Here is a 26,135-nt window from a genome sequence, read left to right as displayed (position 1 = left end):
GGTGACAATAAAAATTTCATTCTTTACTAAAACATAAAGATACACATGAAGATTGATGAGAACTTAGTGTTTAGAAAATTTTACCCTGTCTTTAAAAACTTTAAATTTGGGATTTTTCTTAAGCTTCTTATCAAATTTGGCCCAGAGTTTTTCTTCGGACTTGACTGAACCTCCTTTGAAGAGATATTCTGCAAGAACCTGCAATAGTCAAAAATAAAAAATTAGATTAAAGCAAGTATACTGGCTTCCTATTGTGACATATTGTTTATTTAATGTTAATTCATTTATTTCTTTGTTATTAACTGTTTTGTGAAAATATTTTTGCTGGTGCATGTATTCACAAATATATCTCTGACCAACATGGTAATAGTGGCAAACTGTTATTGCATGAAAAAAAATGAATCCTTTGAGGTACTTAGAAAATTCACACAAACTGTTGTTGCATGAAAAAAATGAATCCTTTGAGGTACTTAGAAAATCCACACAAGCTGGTATTGAATGAAAAAAAAATGAATCCACAGTATCGCTAGGATCACACCTAATCACTTGAAATAGACAACATAAATTGTTCCAAGGCCAAATACAATAAGCAGGGTTCCATGGTTCTAAATCAAACTCTTGCACCAATGGCCCTCATCTTTGATGGAAGAGAATTCCCTTCCCCGAGATAAAATAAAAAATAAAAAAGTATTGCTCTAAAAACTTTTACAACTGAGTTTTAGAAAGAATGAACCCTGGAACTAATATAAGTTGCATGAATTTTTTATGTCCAAAAATTTTAAAAGAGAGTTCCCTTCATTGCACTCAGAGACCAAAAAAAAAAAAACAAGTATTGATCACAGAACTTTTATGGTTGATTTTAGTGAAGATGGACCTTGAAGCTAATATCAGTTGCATTAATTTTTTATGTCCAAAAATTGTTAGGGTGGTAACCTCAATAGGCTCCATGGTATGACACGGGAGCTAAGTCCCTTAGGTAGGGATGGCTCCTGTGGCAAATATCAGTTGCATGTATACATTTGTCTTTTTATGCCCAGTGCTTCTATGTTGTGATCCAAGGACTATGCTCCAATGGCATGGGGAAAGACCCAAACACATGACCCAGAAATGTCAGTCTTACAAAATAAGTCAATTTTCGGACAGAGTCAACATCTCTTGAGCTATTTGAAATTTGGGAAAAACCACCCCGATCCCATCATCTCCCACCATACACTCACAATACTATTGTTGACCCAATCTTCATGTACCTAGTTTTACTGGTATAGAAGGAATTCAAGAACATTATACATACATACTGGCTTGCCCCATGGACTGGCACAATACCCTGAATGTGAAGAGATAATAATAAATGGATTAAAATGTAGGGGATTGTACTGAGGGTGGGGAGAGAATAACTGATTTTGATTATTAATATACAAGTCACTATTGCTAGCCTTCAGGAACACTAAATAACATCATCTGAGCCCATAATTTCATTAACATATTATGTAGAACAGTCTAGAAGAGAACACAGAACCAGTCTGGTTTGTGGTTTTGTGGGCTTCATGCACATTTTCAGCACAAGATAGGTTTTACATGGCAAGCAGTAAATCTGGCTGAAGAAGAACTTGAGGAAAAACCCAGGAAGAACCAATGACCCAAGGGAAGCTACCAGCAAGCTTTCTCTCAAAACATGTCTGCTGAGCGCAAGACTTGAACCCATGCAGACGGAGGTGAGATATCAGTGATCTGTATTAGTGAATGCCTTAGACCACTTGGCCACCCTGGGTCCCCAGAACCAGTCTGACTACCACATCACTGGCTCGTGCAGGATACTCTTCCTCTTTGACTTGGCCCCTGACTAAGCTTGGACCATCAAACGTGGGGTGGGAGAAGAGAATCTTGCAATAGTGACAGGTTATGTATTACATTATTAAACTTTTACCGTGCCCTTCTCCCTACATTTTAATAGCTGTAAATCATTACCTGTCACCTAAAAAAAAAAAAATTTTTAAAAATGATATACTCACAACTGTTGTAAGTTGGCAGCAGACTGGGACACGTTTTGAATTGTAACCATTGGACACAAGGAAAATACGCTTTGCCAAAGAACAAAAAGTGGTCTCAGTCTGCCATGATTGAAATACACCCAAAAATTAGTCACAGGCTTTATTGCTCGTGAACAAAAGGTCACTCTCAATGAGGGACTGATATGCTTCTCTTAATAGAGAGGGCACTCCACCTGGAAATGACAGATGCCAGGATATCAGTGGAGCCCTTAATATACAGGAAAAGATTTTTCTTAGAGATTGTGGCCAGATAGAACCATAATGCCCTAACTGGGTAGAGAAGACTATCTTGATTATTCCCAGCACAGACTGGACAGCAAGGAGAAAGTTTTAAGATTCTCCAAGCGAGATTCACCCAGCAGTTCATATGGGGAGGCTTATGACAAAAAAGTCCACCACACACACAAGATTCCATTTTGACATTAGTGAGTGAGATACTGGTCCTTACAGCTCAAAATATTTAATAAAATACAAAAGATCAGGGTCTAAACCAATGACCTGGCCTGTACAGAACTTGAATAGAAGAGGGCTGCCCTGAAGTCCTTAACAGTAGAAACCAAACAGGAAGAGAAGAATTTTTGCCACTGTGTTCAGAGGGGACAGCTAGAATTAAGACATTTCCTACTGCATAAAAGATTCTCCACATTGCATCAGAGTTCAATATAAACCTTCTCCTGGCCTGGGTGATGCAATTGTCATCCTTCTCAAAAATTGTCCCAGTGGATCAATAGCTTGTGATGAGCCAAGTGTGAATGTGGACAATCTGGGGGCTGTTGAGGAGAAGAGACCCCTGTACTGTCACAGCTGGTCCCTCCTCTGAGGTAATGTCCTGTGCTGGCCTAGCAACTGGTTGAGTGGGCCACAGACGGCCTATCAGAATGACCTGTGCAGTGGACGTCCTGACTTAATGGAACGCTAAAGGAATCATTCTGAATGGTGGGAAGGTGTAAGCAAACAGAAAATCCAATCTTAAACTGAAGGTATCCACTGCTGTGGCCCTCTGATCTGGGATGAGGAGACATAAAAGGGGAGCCTGTTGTTCAGTCATTACAAACAAGATTACCAGGAACCACCTTCAGTCCAAACAGGGACTCTGCTACTGACTGGTCAGAGGCCATACAATGAGGACAGATGGGTCAAATTGTCTAAAGTGCCTGACTTTACCGATCACTACCACCTCACCACTGTCAAAGTCTCGGACTTTGACAATGTAGGTATGAGAGAAAGATTGCCAGTACTTCCCATGGACTGGAGGTTCTTCCTGGTTTTTTTCCAGGTTCTTCCTCCATCGTTTATACTGGCTGCCACGTATAGTCTATCATGTGCTGAAAAATGTCAACATTTTCATTTAGAGGGTTAATAAAAAGGCCATACTGAAGGTCTGAGGGGCACCATTTTCATTTTGAGGGTTAATGTGGTGGCCATGATGAAGGTCTGAGGGGCAACATTTTCATTTTGGGGGTTACTGTGGTGGCCATACTGAAGGTCTGAGGGGCACCATTTTCATTTTTGGGGTTACTGTGGTGGCCATACTTAAGGGCTGAGGGCATCATTTTCATTTAGAACCAACCTGATATCATAAGAAGTCTTTCAGTAAAATCCCATGTCAACATGACTGCAGAAGGATTTTCATAATATCGACCATGGGGGCCATATAAACTGTCAAAACATAATCATTTTCACTTAGTGTGTGTGTGTGATTAGTATTTTTAATGTAGCTTTAACAATTTTTTAGTCATATCGCTACGATGTCTGCAGTGTGGCAGTTTATAGTGATGACACCAGGCCGACCAGTCCTAACACTAACCTCTTCATTCTGAGCGCCTAGCGAGGCAGCTGTTAGTACCATTTTTGTAAGTCTCTGGTATGACTCGGCCAGGATTCAAACACATGAACTCCTGCTTCCAAGGTGGATGCACTAACCATTAGGCCACTGAAGCAGTCCATTTTCACATAGAATGAACTAGACATCAGCAGAATTTTTAATAACCAGAGTTTCGTGATGGTTGCCATGAATGGATGTCTGAGGGTCAATATTTTAATATAAGCAACTAGACTATTTGATGTGTCCACTGGAGTAGTAGCAAAACCCAAACTTGTGTTAACAGACACCGGATGCTAGACTAACAAAACCCAAACTTGTGTTAATAGACACCGGATGCTAGATTGACAAAACCCAAACTTGTGTAAATAGACACAGGATGCTAGACTGACAAAACCCAAACTTGTCTTAACAGACACCGGATACGAGACTGACAAAACCCAAACTTGTGTTAAAAGACACCAGATGCTAGACTGACAAAATGCCATTGCATAAGTTCTCCAGTAAAGCAAACCCTAACCATGTGCCATGAATGACCAGTAAAGCTAACAACCATGTGCCATGAATGACCAGTAAAGCTGACCCTAACCATGTGCCATTAATGACCAGTAAAGCTAATCCTAACCATGTGCCATGAATGACCAGTAAAGCTAATCCTAACCATGTGCCATGAACGACCAGTAAAGCTAACAACCATGTGCCATGAACGACCAGTAAAGCTAACAACCATGTGCCATGAATGACCAGTAAAGCTAACAACCATGTGCCATGAATGACCAGTAAAGCTAACAACCATGTGCCATGAATGACCAGTAAAGCTAACAACCATGTGCCATGAATGACCAGTACTGGGATACAAAAAGATTTCTCTACAACAGGGGTGCACAAACCCCAGCCCATGAACGTGTTCTGTCCATCCCCCAGGGCAAATTAAAACAATGCAGAAATCTGGCCCGAGAACAGTAATTATTATTAAAAAATTAGCATTTGCGGCCCTCGAGTGGTCTTAGAAAATGCAATTTGGCCCTTGGCCGATAAAGGTTGTGCACCCCTGCTCTATAATGTTAAAAGATCTGTTTGGTAATCCTAGATGTTAACCCTAAAACTCCTTTTACCTTTTTCTTCAGTTTCTTGATAGATATATCCTCTCCTTTAGACTTAAGCACCTGAGTGATGACCTCTTCCCAGTTAAACACGACTTTTGTCTTTTTTTGGGGAGGTTTTCCCCATCTTTCCTCTTCATTCTCCTTTTCCCCATCACCTTGGTCAATGCTGATTTCTGCAGTATTCAGAAACATATTACTCTACAATCTGATGATGTATTTGGGACTATTTATCTACTGTTGGCCTTTATTGTTCAATATTACAAAGATTTTAATACTATTATATTATTTCTTCCACAATATGCCAGGGGTCCTATCTTGTCATGAAAAGTTGGGAATGGGATAAACTTTCTTGGATACTAATTTATCTCCATATTTTGCAAAAGTACTGCAAGAAAACAAGACAGTTGTATGATGTCTACAACTGACCTCTTACTGATCTAAGCTGTCCGGTAAGATTCCTCTTTGGACCAAGTTCTAACGTTGATTCCCGGTCTTGCTATATACATGTGATTCCTGTCTGAGTAATTACCCCAAGCTCAAAAGGCCTTAATCCTTTCTGTCAAATTTGGGTAATTTCACCAGAGCAGTTTTTAAGAAGAATTTGTAAGTTTTTTTTCTTCTTCTAATAATGACAGCAGATAAGTATCATTGGGATGGCCTGATTACGACGCCTTGTGTCAAATTTAACCAAATCTTGTTCATAAGTGTCTGAGAAGTCATTTCAAAGATTTTCTAATTTTCAAAACAGTGGCCAAATTTGATTGATATCATTTGTATGAATTTAAAAGGCTTTTCATCACATGAGGCCACTTGTAAAATCTGGTAAATTTTTCAGTTAATTATTTGTGAGAAGTCCTTTCAAAGTTTTCATATATGTAGTAACAGTGCCCATTTTGATACTGTACAGGCTTGAAAGGTCTCTGTGCTAGGATGCTTTCTGTCAAATTTGGTTAAATTATGCACAGGTTTTTGAGAAAAAGTCATTTAAAAATTGGAATAATTTTAATAAACAGCTGCCATATTTGATGGCTGATTGGCATCAATTGTAACAAATTTAAAGGCCTTGATGCCAAAAGGCTTTTGTGAAATTAGTTTTGAGAATTCGTTTAAAGTTTATATTTATTATAACAGCAGCCATATTTGTGAATCAGCATCACTGATACAAATTTGAAGGCCTCTGTGCCGTGATTCTTTTCTGAATTGTGTTTCTTAAAAAGAAAAAAAAAATCATAGGCTTCTTATTTCTGTTTTTAATGGTGACCAGATCTGTGAAAACATTAGCATCATTGGTACCAAACATTTAATATTATTTATGCCAAGATACTTCATCAGTTTTGTTCATTTTCAGTTTATGCTGTTTTTACAATTATGTTTTAAAAGTTTATCTATTTTTACTAATGACAGCCACTCAACATCATCTGTACAATCTTTGAAAGGTCTCCATGCCAGGATGCTTTCTGTCCATATTTGATGGGGAGGGGGGCAGGGGAGTGGAGTGGCCCTGGGGGTCTGATTGGTTTAAAGTACTCATCTTTCACCTCTGTCCATGCGGGTTCAAGTCTCAGGCTTGGCCAATGTGTGTATGTGAAAGCTATGTATAGCCTATCTTGTGCTGAGAAATGGCATTAAACCCTATATGATGGTGGATCAGCATAAAATTCAACGGTCTTCATGCAAGGATGCTTTAAACAAAATCTGGATTTTGAGAAATAATTTAATGATATCTATTCATATTAATGGAAACTGCAGATGATAAAGAATTCAAGTTACTGTGCAGAAACCATTTTTCTATGAGTCACAGTAACTCCTGATTCCATTTTGGGTTTTTGGATTTTCAAATATTTCCAACTAAATGCTGCATTAAATGTTTACTGCCACAGTTGCAAACTTTTACCCCAATGACCAACTTTTCTACTGTATAGTAAGAAATTGAAATTTTCTAACCATGAATTTCTGTAATTTTTTAATTATTTCTATGCAGAACCTTTGGCAAACAAGTGAACATCATATGGAGAATTTCCTACTTCGATCAGAACACTATCTGATATGTTCATATGAAAATTAAATATTATGAGAACTGGAATCACTTAAATCTTGCAAAAACAATTAAAATTAGGGTAGGTAGGAAGTTTTTCTTTCTTATTCATTTTAAACATTATATACAGTTAATGTGATTTTTTTTGTATGTTTTTTTTTTGCCATGCGGGAAAAAAGTGTTAGTTGGCAATGAGAAACATGGATAGTTGGCCAACTAGAAACACACATACATTTTTGCCTAATCAACATTTTTATCATCAGTATAGTCCACCTGATTGCCATATAAATGTTGAAATCTGAAAACTTATGATCCCCTTTATAACATGTACACATTTTAAACTGCTAATGAACTTGACTGTACCACAAGTTCTTCAATTCTAGTGCACGAAAGCTATGTACATTTTTGAACCTAACTAAATGTTTAGGCCACTAATAAAAGAAGCTGTCTATGACTATGTAGTTCTGTGGATGAAAATTGATGACATAACTCTAACCTTCTATCTCCTCTTGAGATGGTGAATCATTCTCTATTTCTTCATGTTTCCTTTTCTTTTTCTTTTTTTTCTGATGAATTTCACTGTCTCCTCTTAGACAACTTGATTCTGTTTCTGGATCACTCCTATTCTTCTCTTTCTTTCTTCCCTCTTTTCCCTCTCTTTTACTAAGTCTGGCTTCTTCAGGCTGCTGCTGCTGATCTTCTAAACCATCAGAATCTGTTTAATAAAAATCAAACCAATTATACAGTCGCTACAATAAACTGCTTACATAAGAAAACATGAAACCCTTAACATTTCTGTTCTTATTTCCCCCCTTATGACATATACGCTTGACCCACTAAATAACCAGATTTTTCATACTTAATAGTAACATTCACTTATGACAGTGAAAAATTACTTCATAAGGTGGAAAAAACTGAGGCCCTAACCTTCTTTTTCCTCCAGAGTTTGTGAGTTACTCTCTGTTTCCTCCAGAGTCTGTGAATTACTCTCCATTTTTTCATGTTTCCTTTTAGTCTTCTTTTTCTGATGAATTTCACCATTTCCATTTACAATAGAGTCTGTTTCAGGAATACTTCTATCCTTCTTTTCCTTCTTGTTCATATTTTTTCTTCTTTCCTCCTTTTTCTCTCTCTTGTTCAGTTTAGCAGGGAGTTCTTCAGGCTGCTGTTGCTCTTCCATACCATTAGTCTCCGATGTTGACTTCTCAGCTTCCATTTTCTTTACCAGATAATTTTGTATAGAAAAAATGAAAATAAAAGACAATTAAATGATTTCCTTGCACAACTCAACCAATTTTAACTTGTCACTGGTCCTACTCAACCAATTTTAACTTGTCACTGGTCCTGCTAGACAACAGACCATAATATAAACTTTTGACTGTTTACAAAGATAATGCAACTTGTCTTTAACCACTCATCCACAACTTGTCAGGGTGAGAAGACGAGTGGATTTTGCAAAATTCTGACTTAACAGCATCTAAGTTTATAATTCTAGAACAAAATGTTATGTTGTTAACCCTAATACTGGTCTTGAGAGACTGTTATAAGAGACCAGCTTATCAATACAGAGATTTGTGTGTGTGTGTGATTTGGATTTTTAACGTAGCTTTAACAATGTTTCAGTCATATTGCTATGATGTCTGCAGTGTGACAGTTTATAGTGATGTCTAGCACTGGGGCATCATGCCTCAGACATGTAGCATGATGTCCCACCCAGTCACATTATCCTGACACCAGGCCAACCAGTCCTAACACTAACCTGTTAGTACCATTTTTGTAAGTCTTTGGTATGACTTGGCCGGGAATCGAACTAACGACCTTCCCCATCCGAGGCGGACACTCTAACATTTAGGCCACCGGAGCGGTAATACAGAGATTTATTCATTACATTAATATTATTATTATCTGTTATGAGTGACCACTTGTCTTGAGAGACCATTGGTTTCTGGCAGTGTTACAACTCTATGGTTTTAAACTAAGCAACAGAAAACAGCGAAAACCAACAAGTTTTGTAAAATTCAACAAATATTCCTAGAATACAAAGTAAAACTTTTAAAAAGGACTACCACTATTGTGAATTAAATCCAAAATAGTCACAAAAGTTCTATCACAAGTCCAAATGTATGAAGTTTAAATTGAATTCGGTGTATTCCAAATCAATTTTGATATTTAATGTGTTGATGTGCCTGTAGTCTCAAATGTGCTACTGTGCCAAAGACCTGGGATATGGTGATGTGTTAACAGTCTTGTGATGTATCCCAATAACATAATCCTTAAATGTCCTTGTCTGAATTCACAATAATTCCAAATTAATGAAAGTCCAAGGATATTACTAAGCACTTTTTAATTCCAGTGAATAATAATTTGAACAAATAAATCCATCCAAATTAAAACAAAGCACAACAATGAGACTGATTCTGTCTTTGAACTTTGGCTGCCAAGACAATTATGAATAATTTTTCAAGCAAAAAGCGTTATATGAAAAACTTAGACATGATAATAGAGCCAGGATCTAGGTCACTCTCCTCTCTAAAACATTAAAAGTTAACAAGTTTAGGAATTTCCAAGTGAAAAATTAATATTGTACATTCAGACAGAATATGTTTACTTCCATTGATAATTATCTGAATATTTAATGTATAATCAGAGAGAAATATAATCTATGTATTATACTGTTTACAGAGAAATGTTACTGGTCAGGTGCACCATTAATTTGATTTTGGACAAGGATTAAGTACAAAATATGGATATACATAATTATGGAGAAAGGCATGTGCATAACAGCAGAAGGGGTGGTTATTCAAGACAGGTTCTACTGTACAAGTACTGAATCAAGTTTAGTGGTCAAGTGCTAAAGAATCTGTCATCTGTAGATATGACATTACATTCATCCTAGGCATAGATTTTAAAATCTGACGTACTGTATATTTTGAAGGATTCTGACAGTCAGTTTCAGCAGGCATTAGGATTATCAATACACCAGGTATTAGAATTATCAATACGTATGTGAAATGATTACCTTGAAAATGAAATTGTACACAAAATCTTAATGTTGACACTACTGCCACTGCTGCCACCACCACCAGAAAAGTTATATACCATGTGTTGTCGATTGCTAATGCTGGTGAATCCAAAAGAATTAAATATATCAAGCTTGATGGTACATATACCTTATCAATGTTGACCATCAGCAGATCCCAAACCTGACTAACCACTTGGCTATCTCTCACATTCAGGCTGTTCTTCATAAAATTCTACAAGAAAAATACAGTATACCATTCAGTAAACTGATGACTAAAACAAGGAACAGGTTTCACACTGCTTACCTTTGATATTTTTGGCAGCAGAATGTGGATGCAGAGAAAGTCATTTTGTCTGTCTGTCTCCTTTTTGAAAGTTTGTCAACATTATGTAAAGATGTAGAGTTGTGGGCCTTTTTGGCATTCAGTTATAGATAATGCAGATGTTTTAATTCTGGGTGTGCAAATAATCTTGCAGGATTTTTCAATAGTTTTTAAGTTGGTAAACATTATTTACAATTATGTAAATATGGGCATATCTTTATGAAGTGGTACCCAAGTGATTTTGAGAGTTACAAACCTTTCTTTAATACATACAGCTAATTTAGGTAAAATAGCAATAGGAATGGTACAAATGATATTAAAATGAACAGATCAATATCACACAATTTGATGCATAAATCTGCATTAAAATCCACACACATATATGCAAGAACACACAAATGACCTGACAAATATTAATTCCTTTTGTCATAGCAAACTGATATAAGTATACCTCAAACTTGCTCTTTTTTCTTGGTATGTTGGGGTAGTCCTGGATGCGTTCCAATGTGTTTCTTAACTGTGGATTTGACTTGCTCTTTTCTACTGCCACCTGGACTTGCTGCAAAGAAAACCAATTCTGGGAGTAAAATATGTTGGGTTTTTTTCTTCATTATTACACAAGCAATCCTAATACCTTATTAGTACAACCAACCGCTCCGGTGGCCTAGTGGTTAGAGCGTCTGCCTCGGATGTGGGAGGTCCATGGCCGAGTCATACCAAAGCTTACAAAAATGGTACTAACAGCTGCCTCGCTTGGCGCTCAGCATTAAGAGGTTAGTGTTAGGACTGGTCGGCCTGGTGTCAGGATAATGTGACTGGGTGGGACATCATGCTACATGTCTGAGGCATGATGCCCCAGTGCTAGACATCACTATAAACTGTCACACTGCAGATATCGTAGCGATATGACTGAAAAATTGTTAAAGCTACGTTAAAAATCCAAATCACACACACATTAGTACAACCATTACCTTACAGATCCAAAAAGCTAAATGTTGTCTCCCCACATAGGTGGGACTCGTACAAGAGTGATCTAACTTGGACAGAGGGATTGGTACCAAATTCCATCCATACTTCAGTTACCTACTGGAGAAGACTGCATGCTCTACCATTAGGACGTAACTGTAGGATGGTGTATCCATTTAATGAGTGAACATAAATGATGAAACATTTTACTCACAACAATTTGTCTTCTTCAAATGTTATCAGATCATAATACTTTAGGAGAATAAGTAAGAGAACAAGGCAATTTAATCCCCTTACACCACAGAAGGCATATCTAAGGTATTAGGCTGATTGAGAAATCGTGCCCCCACCCACCAATACAGTGAAAATTCCAGAGCCATGTCAATGAGACGCTACCAAATGACCTTGGAAGGTCATACTGCAATGGGCCACACCAGTTCAAACTTAATCATTTTTTAATAAAGACACTGGAGATAAACTAGAGAGAGCCATCTCTACCCTGCATCATGAAACAGGGCCCTGAACTTCAAGCACACAGGCATTTCTGTCATAAATAATTACCTGAACTTCAAGTACATGGGCATTTATGTTAGCACATATGCATTTTTGTTATAAATAATTACCTGAATTTCAATCATACATGCATGTCTGTTATAAATAATTACCCAAATTTCAAGCACACATATATTTCTCTTAGTACTTAGTACACCTACATCTGCACAATTTTGTATGGACAGACAAGTTTCCTTACTATTTAATTTTTTTGTGATTTTTCTATGTATTCAGTTTATTATAAAAGTTCAATAAAACTTGTATACTGCAGAATGAATTTTATGAATCTGAACTAATTTGTGTTTTCATGTATCATTGTTTTCCTATTGCACAAATATGTCCAATTTTTGCGTGACTTGCAAACTTGCATGCAACGTCAGTATTTCTGATACTTTGTACTGCAGTTATTTAAAGTTTTCTATTCACACTCCAAGTCCTGTACTCCATCTGAGACTGCTCCGGTGGCCTAGTGGTTAGAGCGTCTGCCACGGATGCAGGAGGTCGTGGGTTCAATCTCCGGCTGAGTCATACCAAAGACTTACAAAAATGGTACTAACAGCTGCCTCGCTTGGCGCTCAGCATTAAGAGAGTAGTGTTAGGACTGGTCAGCATGGTGTCAGGATAATGTGACTGGGTGGGACATCATGCTACATGTCTACGGCATGATGCCCAAGTGCTAGACATCACTATAAACTGCCACATTGCAGACATCGTAGCGATATGATTGAAAAATTGTCTAAGTTAAAAATTCAAATCACATCACATCACACCATCCACATCTGACAATGTCAGTATTTCTGATACTCTGTTTAAAGTTTTCTATGCGACCCTCCAAAGTCTGTTTAAAGTTTTCTATGCATCCCTCCAAGGTCTGTACTCCATCCACATCTGACAATGTCACTATTTCTGATACTTTGTTTAAAGTTTTCTATGTGACCCTCCAAGGCTTGTACTCCATCCACATGTGACAGCACAATTACATTGCTAAAATTTGCATGAAATTAGTTTGAATTCTTAAACTAATTTTCCCCATCTCCATTGCAAATATTATTGTATTCATTCCATTTGAAGGGAACGATTTGTAGATCCCACATCTAAGAACATGTCACCTGAACATTTGTAGACTGCAATAAACCCTCCCATGCTTCTGATTTGAAGCAAATGAACTGTTTGAGTGAGTGGGCCATATCAAAGCACAGTTGAGCAGATCCTTCCCCAAACTACTGTTTTGAAAAACAGGCCATTCCTGTAGTCTTCACCCTTCTCAAAAAGAGACCCATCAAACATCCCAGTATGTATTTTTTAATGAAGCTACTCAACATTATCAAGTAAATTCCCCCCCCCCCCCAAATTCAATGATTGGGATTAATATATCAACCAAGCAATTCACTTGGAGTAGAATGAATTTGACTGATTGCACAGAGATGCAGAAGGCTGGCTTATAAATTCAAAATGTTTGAAAGAACTGAATCATTTTCATGAAAATTAACAGCTTTTATTCACTCAGATGGGAAGAAGCTGCAGAAGGGCCTAGACAGAAATATAGATCTGGCAGGGTATAACTACAAATGGGTATAAATGGGTATAACTACAAATGGGTATAACTACAACTGGGTATAAATGGGTATAAGTACAAATGGGTATAACTACAAGTGGGTATAAATGGGTATAACTACAAACGGGTATAACTACAAGTGGGTATAAATGGGTATAACTACAAATGGGTATAACTACAAGTGGGTATAACTACAAATGGGTACAAATGGGTATAACTACAAATGTGTAGAAATGAGTGTAACTACAAATGGCTACAAATGGGTATAACTACAAGTGGGTATAACTACAAATGGGTATAACTACAAATGGGTATAAATAGGTATAACTACAAATGGCTATAAATGGGTATGACTATCACAAACAGTTTATATTTAAGCCCCATTAGTAAAAGGCTAAAACTGAATAAGGATAATACACCCACACTTAGAAATCACTATTGACAATGTGATATATATTAGCTTTTTCTCCGCTGGGTTAGGTATAATGACCATACAGAAAAACTCATGACACCAATAGAATCATACTAATGTATTTTGCTCACCTGTATCCATTGCTCTTGTTTAGCCTCTCCTTTATTAGCATTTGGTTTGGGTTTATAATTTTTCCCTGAGTATTTTTCCTCTTCACTGATGCACTTTGTGTGTTTCTGATATTCATCTCCCCTGAAAGTAAAATGTATGGTTTAAAAATGCACATCAAGATAAGTGTTATTTATATTTAATTTATATTGTGTACCTGGATTTTGTCATGTTGAGGGTTATGCCTACCTGATTTTGGTCATGATTTTTTAAGACATTTACTCAAATTTGAGTTCAAGGCCTAACCTTATTTGCAAGTTTAAAATGTTCTGGAATCAAATTTGTTGACAATTTTACATAATCTTCCATCTGAAATGACCCACATATTTGGCATTCTTTTGCACCTTAGGTCACTTATTTTCACTTTGCATTCTAGGGAAATAAATTATTTGTTGATTTACTGGTTTTGCTATTACAATGTTGGCACTTTTTGCATTATTGGCAATTATAAATCATGTACATGTAGACTTTCATGCAGAATTCTGTATCAAAATCAAGGTAGTGTGTACCAACGTGTTTCTCACTGATTCATTTTATTTCTTCTTTATACAGTGGATCAATCATTAAGGAATTGGACATTGGATCAAAGTGTGGGTTCAAATCTCACCATTAGATCCTGTAATAACAACTCTGATGTGACCTTGGGCATGGCACCTTACTGAACTTGCCTCAGCACAATATAACCTACCAAGCGTTGCTCTGGTGTCAATTAAAAAATTTACCATGAATACAAGAGATCCTCAAAGGCATTAATGTTTTACTGTCCAAAAAGAATTTTCAGTGTCAAGTGTTGAACCATCTTTGATATTCTACAGAAATAACAAGATTTTTAAATTAGCCAATGTGGAAGACAGTCACTATTTTCATTTTAGGACCAACCTAACATCATTAGAAAAAAAGTCTGTAAGTGAAAACCCCATATTATTATGACCATCCATTCTGGACAAGTATCAACAACAAAATTAAAGATGGCCATCATCACAACCGTTTTGAACATATGATTGGCACCATTTTCATTTAGGACCAAATAAATATCTTCAGATGTCTTTTGGATGTAAAATCACATAAATCTAATGGTGGACACCACTAGAAGTCTTCTGGTTATTGTAATAAGGTTTAACACCATTTTTCAGCACAAGATAGGCTATACATGGATGCCAGTATAAATGGTGGAGGAAGAACCTGGGAAAACCCCAGAAAGAACCACTGACTCACAAGAAGCTACCAGCAAGCTATAGTCTTCTGGCAAAAAAAACATATCAATATGACTTATAATTAGGACAGTAGCATTATGTACGTTTTTCACACGGCTGCCATGATGGCCATACAGGATGTCAGACCAATGGCTGCCATGATGGCCATAGTGAATGTCAGAACAATGGCTGCTATGATGGCCATACTGAAAGTCAGACCAATGGCTGCCATGATGGCCATACATGATGTCAGACCAATGGTTGCCATGATGGCCATACATGATGTCAGACCAATGGCTGCCATGATGGCCATACATGATGTCAGACCAAAAGCTGTCATAATGGCCATACATGATGTCAGACCAATGGCTGTCATAATGGCCATACTGAATGTCAGACCAGTGGCTGCCATGATGGCCATAGTTAATGTCAGATCAGTGACATCTTCATTATGGACCAAATAAACATCATAAGAGGTCTTCCTGTGAAAATTCCACATCAATATGACTTTCAGTTAAGAGTGTAGTGGTAAGTAGATTTTCAAGATGGCTGCTATGGTGGCCATAATGGATATCAGATGTACACTTCTTTATTTTATCCAAACTGGACATAAAAAGTATTTTGGTGAAAGCCCCATATTAATGAGTCAGGAGAAGTGACATCACATTTTTCAGGAAGGCCACTGTGGTCCGAGCAGCAAAATTTTCATTTAGGACCTACTATATCATCGGAATAATGGGTGTAAAGTTTCATGGCAGTCCTCCAAGTGCTTCTAGGCAAGTAGCAATAACCAACTTGTACTGACAAATTTGGACAAATAACCAACTTGTACTAACAAACTTGGACAAATAACCAACTTGTACTAACAAATTTGGACAAATAACCAACTTGTACTAACAAATTTGGACAAATAACCAACTTGTACTAACAAACTTGGACTAATAACCAACTTGTACTAACAAATTTGGACAAATAACCAACTTGTACTAACAAATTTGGACAAATAACCAACTTGTACTAACAAACTTGGACAAATAACCAACTTATACTATCAAATTTGGATAAAAACCCAACTTGTACTAACACATTTGGACAAATAACCAACTGGTACTAACACATTTAGAAAAATAACCAACTGGTACTAACACATTTGGACAAATAACCAACTTGTACTAATAAATGGATAGACAAATAATAACAGGTCACACCATAAGCAGGGATGGAACCAGCCGCAACAAAAACCCTGGAAAATAACTCTGGCTTATTGATATGCTTCTGCTCTAACCAGCTCATTTAAAATGATTTTATTATACTGGTCAAATTTAATGATGCCCATACATTTTCCTCCTTCAGTGAATTTAAATTCCATAGAAGCAATGAAATTATTTCAATATATCTGGACTTTGTGAGACATTATTCAAAGCAGCACAAAATGCACAATGAAATAATGAAACCATGAAAATTTCCCACATGCACAATCAACCTCCAGTGTATGGTGCTTTGATACTTTCTTTCGGACTCAAATTATATCCAGAAATTATTATATATTGATTTAAAAATAAAAAACAAAAAGTTAAGCTGAAAAAAGAAAATTTGTCAGCATTAAAATGCTGGATTCCGATTAAAACTGAAAAGTTCCATCTCTGCATAAGCTCTTCTGGTCTATCACCTAATTCATTCTTCTTTCATCAATACAAAATAAATCAAAAATACAAATGTACGAAATACTTCACCATAACTTTAATTTCTTTTGTTACTGAAATAAAGTGTAAGAAACAGGCATCTATATGGACTTGGAACAAGGTCACACTTTTGCTAGCTTGATGATTTAAGGGATAAAATAACACTACATGTTGAAACATTTATAAACATTCAAAAAAGTTCCAAATTTAAAAAATTAAAATTACAAAGGATCTTACATGGGATGCCATTTCAAATGTAACGAGTGTTAAATTTTATTTGAAACAAGCACAAATATAAGATTCTATTTTTATCATAGGACAAAAAATACACATTACACCACTCCCTTGATAACTCACACCATGATAACTCGCAAACCTGCTTATAATGCGGGGTCAGATGTGGATCCCATTTTAAAAAAAAAAGAAAATACCCCCAAAAATCATCCCTATTTCTTGAAGTTGAAGAAAATCGCAATCAAAATTGGTAACTGAAACATTGATATGTCACTCATTTTATGGTCAAAAATAGTAGATAGGACCTGGAAATCTTAATCAACATTTTTGAAATTATCAACTTTTAATTAGAAGTCATATAATTGGTTACATTTTCTTTCCAAACAACATACTTAGTATACCGTAATTAAAGATATTCAAGGAAATTTCAATCAGTGAAAATTTCACTTACGCAGTGTATGCTGTACATTAATATTTAAATGCCAATTAAATAATTTTTATTAAGTTAAATTTGTGTTTTAATTCTATCTTTTAGTTCCTCATAAATGCAACGTGTATTTAAACGTAAAATGTGTCAATCTACCATAACAACTATGTCTGCAAGCGTTTGTCTAAGAACCTAATTAAGTGCCGACAGTGTTTTGATAAGTGACTTGCAGAAGTATTTATTGTATTGTTGCAATGAATTAATAGATGGCCTCTTTTGTATTATCACGTTAATTGCATCTTTTGAGTCAAATAAAGGATGTGGAATAAAATGAAAAGTAAAAACTAAAAGGCATGCAAATCCTACATACTTAAAATCTAGCGGACACAGTCGTATGTCGGGTGAACTCATTTCAGTTGATCAATCAAACGCTGTTACAAATGTTATTGTGTATGTAACATAATTAAACAACCTTAAACTAACTGACTCATTCATAAATGTGATTAAAGATAACAAGGCAACCAAGCGAAATGAATACTTCGTACAAAAAGAGCATGGTTTCCAATACGGACCCTTGTGGGCAAGCAAGTTTCAGAGAATTTCTGAACTGGCAATTAGAGATATCTTCAAGGATAATAAGTTTCACTATTACTTCCAACAAAATCACGACATCAATATTGTACTAACTGAATAATACAAAAATTGAGTTTTGACGTAGACAATTTGTCTCACAAAATAAATGTCGCTAGTGTTTAAGAAAAAAAGGATTCATTTTTGGAGGTGTATCAACAGTTAGACTAGTTCCCTGCTGCTTTGACTCCCGACTTGGCGATTAAATACCATTCCAGGAACAGGACTGATCAACAAAACAAAAAGCAGTGATGTAATACACATGTTTTCGGGTACACGTGATGGTTGTTGAAACCAATATAAACGATCTTTCACATGTTGGATATTTTGAAAATAAATGTTATTTATACAGAATAACGAACAACTTCATTAAAAAAAGAGCGTTATTAACAATTATTATCAACTGGATTGTAAAATGAGGATTCGGTCAATAAACAGCCCAGTTCCCTACCCCCTCCCACATACTTGATGTGTGAGCATGTTTATTTTTTAAATTTTGGATGTCCCTCGGTAACTCGCGCCCTCACTTATAGTGTGGTCTATGTTTGTGGACCCCAAGGTGTGCAAGTTATCGAGGGAGAGGTTTATATTTGACTAAATCGCAAAATGGTGTAGTGAAATTACTCTGAAATGCAATCAGATGCCTAAGTCATTACACCTTTCTCTTGGTTGTTAAAAAAGGAACTTGACAAACTGGAACATTACTTTTGAGTTTTTCTGAATCTTAAAATTTAATTTAACAAAAACACACAAATATATGAATTATTAAAAATTCGAAAATGTTAAACAACATATTCTTCATAGACCTTACTGGCAACCAAATATACAAAGTAGATGAAACAAAAGTTGCATTTATACCAGAAGTCTTTCCCACAGTCCACACATGACAACACTTCACATCTGCGACACTTGATCTGGTAATGCTTTTCGACCTGATTCTTCTTGAGTGGTTCCCCACATGCATTACAGGTAAACACCACCATAGTACCACTTTCTCCTGTGAATCAGACAAAAGAAACAAAATTTTGGGATTCATAAATTATGGAATTTTTTCCCCACAACCTGTCTCAGGGCTGAAAAGTTTACTTCCCTAAAATTGGAATATTTATGAAACTGCAGAAGAATTGTGTTTATATATATATATATAAACAGGCCTCGCTAGGGTTTTAAAACTAGGAGTCTAGGACTCCTATTTGGGGGAAAATAGGAGTCCCACCAGCAAAAGTCCTCTCCCAGAAACCTGTTTGGTATATTTTCCAGATGAAGTGGATATATTTCCAAATGAAAAGAACCAGTGGTTGCTGATGAGTTTGATTTTCTGAATTCTACTGACACATAGCTCTTGTTTGTCCATTAGAGTGAGACTGAATTGTCAGGCCAAGGAAGGGTTTTATTCCATTTTGTCCATTAGAGTGAGACTGAATTATGTCAGGCCAACGAAAGGTCTAACTCCATGCACTAAGCAAGGCATCACAACTTTCTTACATCTGGCTAATGTTCTATGCAAACTATCATTTATAGCAACTTTAGCACTTTGCTGAATCTCACTACAATCTTTGCCCTTTAACCCCAAAATACTCATTCAAATTTGCAAACAGCATTTTGTCTAAGTCTCACTCTATCTTGATTTCAAGGTCACATGCACCACTTATTCGGCTGCACTTGGAAACAAACACAATAATGAAAGCTAAAGTTGTCATTTAATGCACTCTTATAATGACCACATGTACATCACTGGGTCTTTCAGCCTCTCAATTCAGTCACCATAAATATCAGCACATTTTCCCACCACTCAACAGCTAGTCAAAGTCTCTGAACTTGCCACACAGCGATAAGCATCATGTTCTTTCAATGTACTCAGGCAGTGACAACATCTACATTTGGATTTTTTCAGCCACTGAATTCTGTCATTGTAAATATCAGTACAGCTAAAATGATCAATTGATCAACATAATTTCTCACTCAGCAGGTGGCTGAAGCAGGACTGGCAAGCCATTTGAATTTGCTGTCCATATACTGCATGCATACGAAGGACTCCTGTGCAAGTGATTTTCTGCTTTCCAGATAATAAATGTGCATCCAAATCCATGTAATTAAGCGTTTCCAAGACCTCTGATATATATATATATATATATATATATATATATATATATATATATATATATCACGGAATCGTATAAATCCTTTTATTTATTAAATACATGTGCTCTGGTTTCATTTTTTTGTACAACAATACCAGAGGGTGGTATATTGTACAAAGATTTAGAAATACACATGTAGTGAGTTTGGTTCATCCTAAGCTGCCCGTGAAAAGTGCTTTCGATGGGAAGAACCCAATACTTAGCACACAGACATGTATTGCAGCATCGTCTGTGTATAAATGCCTCACCATAAGACAAAATCTGTATATTACGGAACATCTTGTCAGTAAGCAGTGTACTTTAAGGACTTTAAGCACATCTTCAGCTGTAGAGGTATGCAAGTTATTTATTAATTTCTTATGTACAAGTTATAACTATTGCACTACCACGTTTGAGTTTTGTGTATTTTCTATGTAGCTTCGGCTTATGTAGTATCATGCAAATATTTTCTATTCTTGTTTGTGACTTAGCAAGAGATTTATATTAGCAATAAATAAAGTTGCATTTTTAAGAAATGTTTAGTACTGTAGGATTCTTGTCATGCACGGTTGGGTTTACTTCTGAACTTGTGCATTGTTTTGTGATGTGATGTATGATGTCATGTGATTTGGAATTTTGATGTAGCTTTCACAATTTTTCAGTCATATCGCTACGATGTCTGCAGTGTGGCAGTTTATAGTGATGTCCCACCCAGTCACATTATCCTGACACCTAGACCAGCAAGTTGTTCTCCACCGTTTTTTTTGTTTGACTGGCGGCGGAGACCAATGTTATTATGCACTACTTGTGCTGAAGCTGTCTGCAGATGTAATTATAAAGTTTATTCAGACTAACCTTTGTATCCAGACGGTAAGTATAATCCCTCTTCTAATGATCTACAGCGTTAAATCCTTTAGAACACACACTTTTTTAGTATAAATCCCTGTTAGAACAGAACACCTGTGTATTCATCGGCTGTTGACCTCAGATCTGAATTACCCACGCATGCCTGTAAAGCAGCATCACCACAAGGTAAGAGTAATATGATTGAAGATACTACCACTAGTAATAATAATAAATTAATATTATTATTATTATTATTATTGTGTAGCATATTTTCACATCTGAATACAGTTTGTGGTCTTTTTACAATTTATTTATCATTCACTGTCTCATATTTCTGACATGACGTTTGTCTCTCTCTCTCTCCTAAATTTCTGCCGTAACGACACAGCTCCCACCCAAGCATTAGTAAGATCCCAGTGATACATGCCTCGCAAGACGGTTTTCACGCGTTACTCTTACCTTGTGGTGATGCTGCTTTACATGCATGCGTGAAATTCAAATCTGAGATCAACAGCCAATGAATACACAGGTATTCTGTTCTGACAGGGATTTATACTAAAAAAGTGTGTGTTCTAATAGATTTAACGCTGTGGATCATTAGAAGAGGGATTATACTTACCGTCTGGATACAAAGGTTAGTCTTGATAAATTTATTAATTAATAGTGCGCAGTCCAATCATCCGCAGATACATCTGTGGACAGCTTCAGCACAAGTAGTGCATAATAACGTTGGTCTCCGCCGCCAGTCAAACAAAAACAAAAGGTGGAGAACAACTTGCTGGTCTACCTGACACCAGGCCAACCAGTCCTAACACTAACCTCTTGATGCTGAGTGCCAAACGAGGCAGCTGTTAGTACCATTTCTGTAAGTCTTTGGTATGACTCGGCCAGGGATTGAACCCAAGACCTCCCACATCTGGGACAGATGCTCTGACCGCTAGGCCACCTCAGCAGTCGCCCATATCTGCGCTTTTTGACAAATTAAAGTTATGATGTTTTAGTCAGACTTTACTTACTCTGATGTCTTTTTCCTAATAACTTCGAATTCCCATACAAGCAAATGGGCATTTTTTTCATGTTCCGTTGGCCTACATTTCAGTTAATCGGTTATAAGGATGATTAAGAAATCTGAACGAAATGAAGCTTTCTAAACACTTTCTTCAATCTTAACATATTTTTATTCATTCGTTAACGAAGGATACTTCAGCTTAACCCGATTTCGGCATTCCCGGCATTAGGCAGTAAGACCTCGACGCCCAAAACATAAATATCCGGGTCGAGGTCTCATATTGCAGGACTAATTTCTGTTCCAAAATGTTTCAACGTCAATAGCGACCAAAGATTTGGATTCAGATCCACAATTATAAACGGCCACTAAGATTTTCACATAGCTCATCTTATGGCTACCAATCGAAAATACATTACAATACGCCCGGTAATCGAATTAACGTATATTTTAGTCAAAAGAAAATACTGATCAACTAATGTAATTTCATAATACTCAACTGGTTAAAATACTCACCAAATTGCCACTTACTAATAAAGGCGAACTTAAAAAACAAACAAAAACAAAATAAAAAGGAATGATAAGTTGAGGCAGAAGGGCAATTCCACGAGGAGCGGAAGTTATATCCCAAAAGTGACATCCGGCATAGATTAAAACCTACTTAGTTGGCGGAAGGATAGCGGACAAATTCTCAGCGTTTATTTCTGAAATTCAAACATCAAATAAGTTCTTCCCCGTTGTAATTATTCTTTTAATGCATAAGCAAACAGTCTCTCTTTCTTAAGAAATTTTAATTGTTTCTTGACCGTCAATATTCTTTTGACTTAAACAAAGTTAAATCAAGTCAGTAGCATAGTGCGGCTGTATAGCGTCTATGTAAAACGCAGTCAAAAAGGTCGTGGCGCTGTATAGGGTTTATAGCAAATTTAACTTGGGGATATCATGGCCCTGTTTAGGGTCTATGGGAAATTTAACATGGTGGAATATTGGGCGTATATACGAACAAGGGAAAGTAGAGTTGTTGTATATGGACAATATGAATAGAACAGGTGAGGTGATGTCATGGTACTAAACATTGGTAACAATGTAGCAAGAGGCTGACTTCAATTGGACCAAACAGCGGGAGAAAAACTAGAACGCTTGGAGGACATAGACATATATAACACATACAACACAGACATAGATGGATGAACATTAATCTATCAATCAAGCAACTATACAACCCACTAAAAAAAATTAAGGCAAGAAAGCAGTGTTGCTGGTTTACTCAATATCATCTCGAAAAATATCTACATGTACCAGTAACAAATTGCATGAGCACACAGACGTAACATATGAGGCGACGTATGCGTGTATAAATATATCATCGATACTGTCAGCGGGATTAAACGATGATGCAATATTAGACAAAGATTTCGCTGTGATCAGGGATATTTATTATCGGTATCACAAGAACGCCAACACAACGTTGCGGAAAACAATGTTGACAACGTTACCAGGACCACATTTAGAATCCGCCGTATAGATAATAATGACCGCAGCAATAACCATACGACTGGAACAGATCGTCTCTAACACAACACCGCCGACTACCACAATGATATTAGCAACAACAACACAGATGTCTATATTGCTTTTCCAACTCCGATAAAAGCCCCTAATAGTAGGTCACTTGAAATCGCACTAGGACAATTACGACTTTATTATGGTTGGCCAAATATCAGAGAACATTCATTTTGTAGATTAGACGCTAATAATTCACTGGTATTCTTACATCAAACCTCAGCTGATGCAGCTGGTGGGCAAGCCCCAATCTGGAAGGTCGTTACCATCCCAACAGGATCATATAAAATCGAACAAATCAACGACGCACTTCAACGTAGAATGAAATCAAAGATCGCTGTCAAGGTACACGATCCAGCTCTGAGTGCCGCCATCGAGATACCAGGTTATGTTGATTATGTTGAACTACCACGACCACAAAGATCTGATTTTATTTTAGGCAAATATACAACATTAACAAATTCAGGGCTTAGACAACACTATCAGTGGAAATGTCAGGTAGATAAAAAGAGATACAGATTTGGTAGATACGGCAGAATAATATTGGTAAGATTCTATGAAACTGACAAAAACATTGAGAATGTTCTGGAAGAAAGTAACGTGCGTTAAGATGAGACGGACTATGTTATAAAAGGTGAAATATACCCCGGTTGGTTTTATGATGATGTAAAAGCGACGGAATCAGAACTACAGCAATGCCACGAATGGGGGGGGGGATTTCTGTTATGATAATGTTTGTATTATGACCTTCTTTTCATCTCTTGCTATGAGAAGGGATTACGCATAAGTTAAGAAATGTCTTTGTCCATGGTTAGAGAGAGAAGAAGGAGTTCAGGCTCTCTAACAAGGATGTCACCCATAACGGTGTAAATACGGCTACATCTTGGGGAATGAGGTACGGGATTGCTGTAAGGAAAAGACAAAGCTGTTCTGACTCGAGGAACGAACTAATTCTTCGCAAATCCGCTTCTCTATTTATACAGTTTTTGCTCTCGCTCTGTCCAGTCAGATCAAAACTCTCGACCTTTCCCAGGGACATCGTGTGAATCATCTGAGTAACTCATCCATTATTGATTTAATAATTTTCCTGTGCAGCAGCTTCCCACCAAATCTAAATTGCTGACCTTTAGATACAAGCGAAATGTAGTTTATGGATTTCTGCACTTGCTTGTAAAGCGCGATCTTTATAGAATAGCATAAAGTTGTATTACACAATTAGATAAAATTAATCTCAATATATTTTAGTGGAACATTATTTTCAATATAATTTAATTAAAACTTACTTTTAATACAATTTAGAGAAAATTTCAATCTTAATACCTTTACTCAAACATTCTGTCCTAATATTTCTTATAAATCATTTATTGACAATATATCACAGGAACATAAAAATGCACAGAGCAATCTGAGGGGTTTTTTTTTTGAGCGGTTTATAATTGAATATCCGAATGATAATCTTAAACACAAAATCGTTAATGTAATGTCGCGCTATGCCATTTGATTGTGTCGGTGCCCACTAATCCTGTTTCTTTACAATGTCATAATCCATCGCTGTCACGAATACATTTTAATCTAACCGACCAAGACGGTAAATTATTGGACACGGTTTGGGAAGAATTAGTCGTTAGTTTTTATGTGCGTGATAGACCATGAAATGGTTCACCGTGAAACAATCCACGACGAACAGCCTCTATCGTCCAGTGACAAAATAAACCACAAAAATATTCTTTTGTCGTTATTTTTTCTTTCTGTTTGGGCTATTCTTCTCATTCTGCAGGAAACTTAATAGACTCCAACACAGTCGCTTTAGTTGTCTCGCACGTGCACTTACAGCCACTCGAGTTTCTTATTATCGAGACAAATTTGATCGTATTTTGTCTCAATAGCGTTTGCCAGTGAAACATATAGAGCTTTTTAATCGTGTTTGCGTAAATCCGCAAATGATAATTCCATTTCGCGTTGGAGTAATTTGATAAATCTGTACTCGGCCGCTAGCGTATATCTGCTATCTTCTCGTCAATGCTCAAAATCATCGTTGATTGTTCTATCGTAGAGATAATCTTGTTGATGTTTTCCTGGATCATTATACAACAAATGAATTTCTTTAATAAAAGATTTTATCCAGACCAATTCGATAAGGTGTTGTTGGATCGTGTAAACTTATCATGATGAATCCATGCGGAGTTTTCTGAACCTTTGCGAAGAATTCCTTAAACTTACTATATCCATGTCGCCGAGACACCATCTCGCATGAATATTTCTCAGCGTATGTGTATTGAAACTGTTTAAAATAACCAAGAAATTACAGTAATCTCTGATCACTTTGGGAATCAGAGTATACCGCTGGGTGACGTAACTAATATCTGTGTTTTATGTTTGCCCCCTGAAAATATTTTGGCTGGATTTGCTTGTTTTTCAAGGATGAC

The 26,135-nt window shown here is 36.6% G+C and overlaps 1 protein-coding gene across 1 annotated transcript; it reads right to left on the bottom strand.

The window, feature by feature from the left end:
* Window positions 1–8: 8 nt before the first annotated feature.
* LOC149795681 (uncharacterized) lies at window positions 9–22,775 on the bottom strand. Its single transcript, XM_089965541.1, has 9 exons — window positions 22,663–22,775; window positions 19,033–19,171; window positions 13,972–14,092; window positions 10,807–10,914; window positions 10,182–10,265; window positions 7,939–8,230; window positions 7,508–7,726; window positions 4,986–5,149; window positions 9–198 (listed from the first exon to the last, which is right to left on the bottom strand). Exons 2-9 carry the CDS (start codon window positions 19,155–19,157, stop codon window positions 64–66), a joined length of 1,248 nt encoding a protein of 415 aa, XP_089821667.1. The 5' UTR covers window positions 19,158–19,171; window positions 22,663–22,775; the 3' UTR covers window positions 9–63.
* Window positions 22,776–26,135: the final 3,360 nt, after the last annotated feature.

This window comes from Sinohyriopsis cumingii, chromosome 7, assembly GCF_028554795.1.
Source record: "Sinohyriopsis cumingii isolate HCF-2022 chromosome 7, ASM2855479v2, whole genome shotgun sequence".
Taxonomy (NCBI): domain Eukaryota; kingdom Metazoa; phylum Mollusca; class Bivalvia; order Unionida; family Unionidae; genus Sinohyriopsis; species Sinohyriopsis cumingii.
This window is presented reverse-complemented; position numbering and strand designations above follow the sequence as displayed.

Excerpts from the sequence above, each read along its gene's own strand:
- LOC149795681 (XM_089965541.1), bottom strand. The coding sequence starts at position 19,157 with ATGGTGGTGTTTACCTGTAATGCATGTGGGGAACCACTCAAGAAGAAT. Across the intron at positions 14,093-19,032 it reads GACTGTGGGAAAGACTTCTG|GGGAGATGAATATCAGAAAC; the intron begins GTATAAATGCAA and ends TTTTACTTTCAG. Across the intron at positions 10,266-10,806 it reads GAAAAAAGAGCAAGTTTGAG|AATTTTATGAAGAACAGCCT; the intron begins GTATACTTATAT and ends TTTTTCTTGTAG.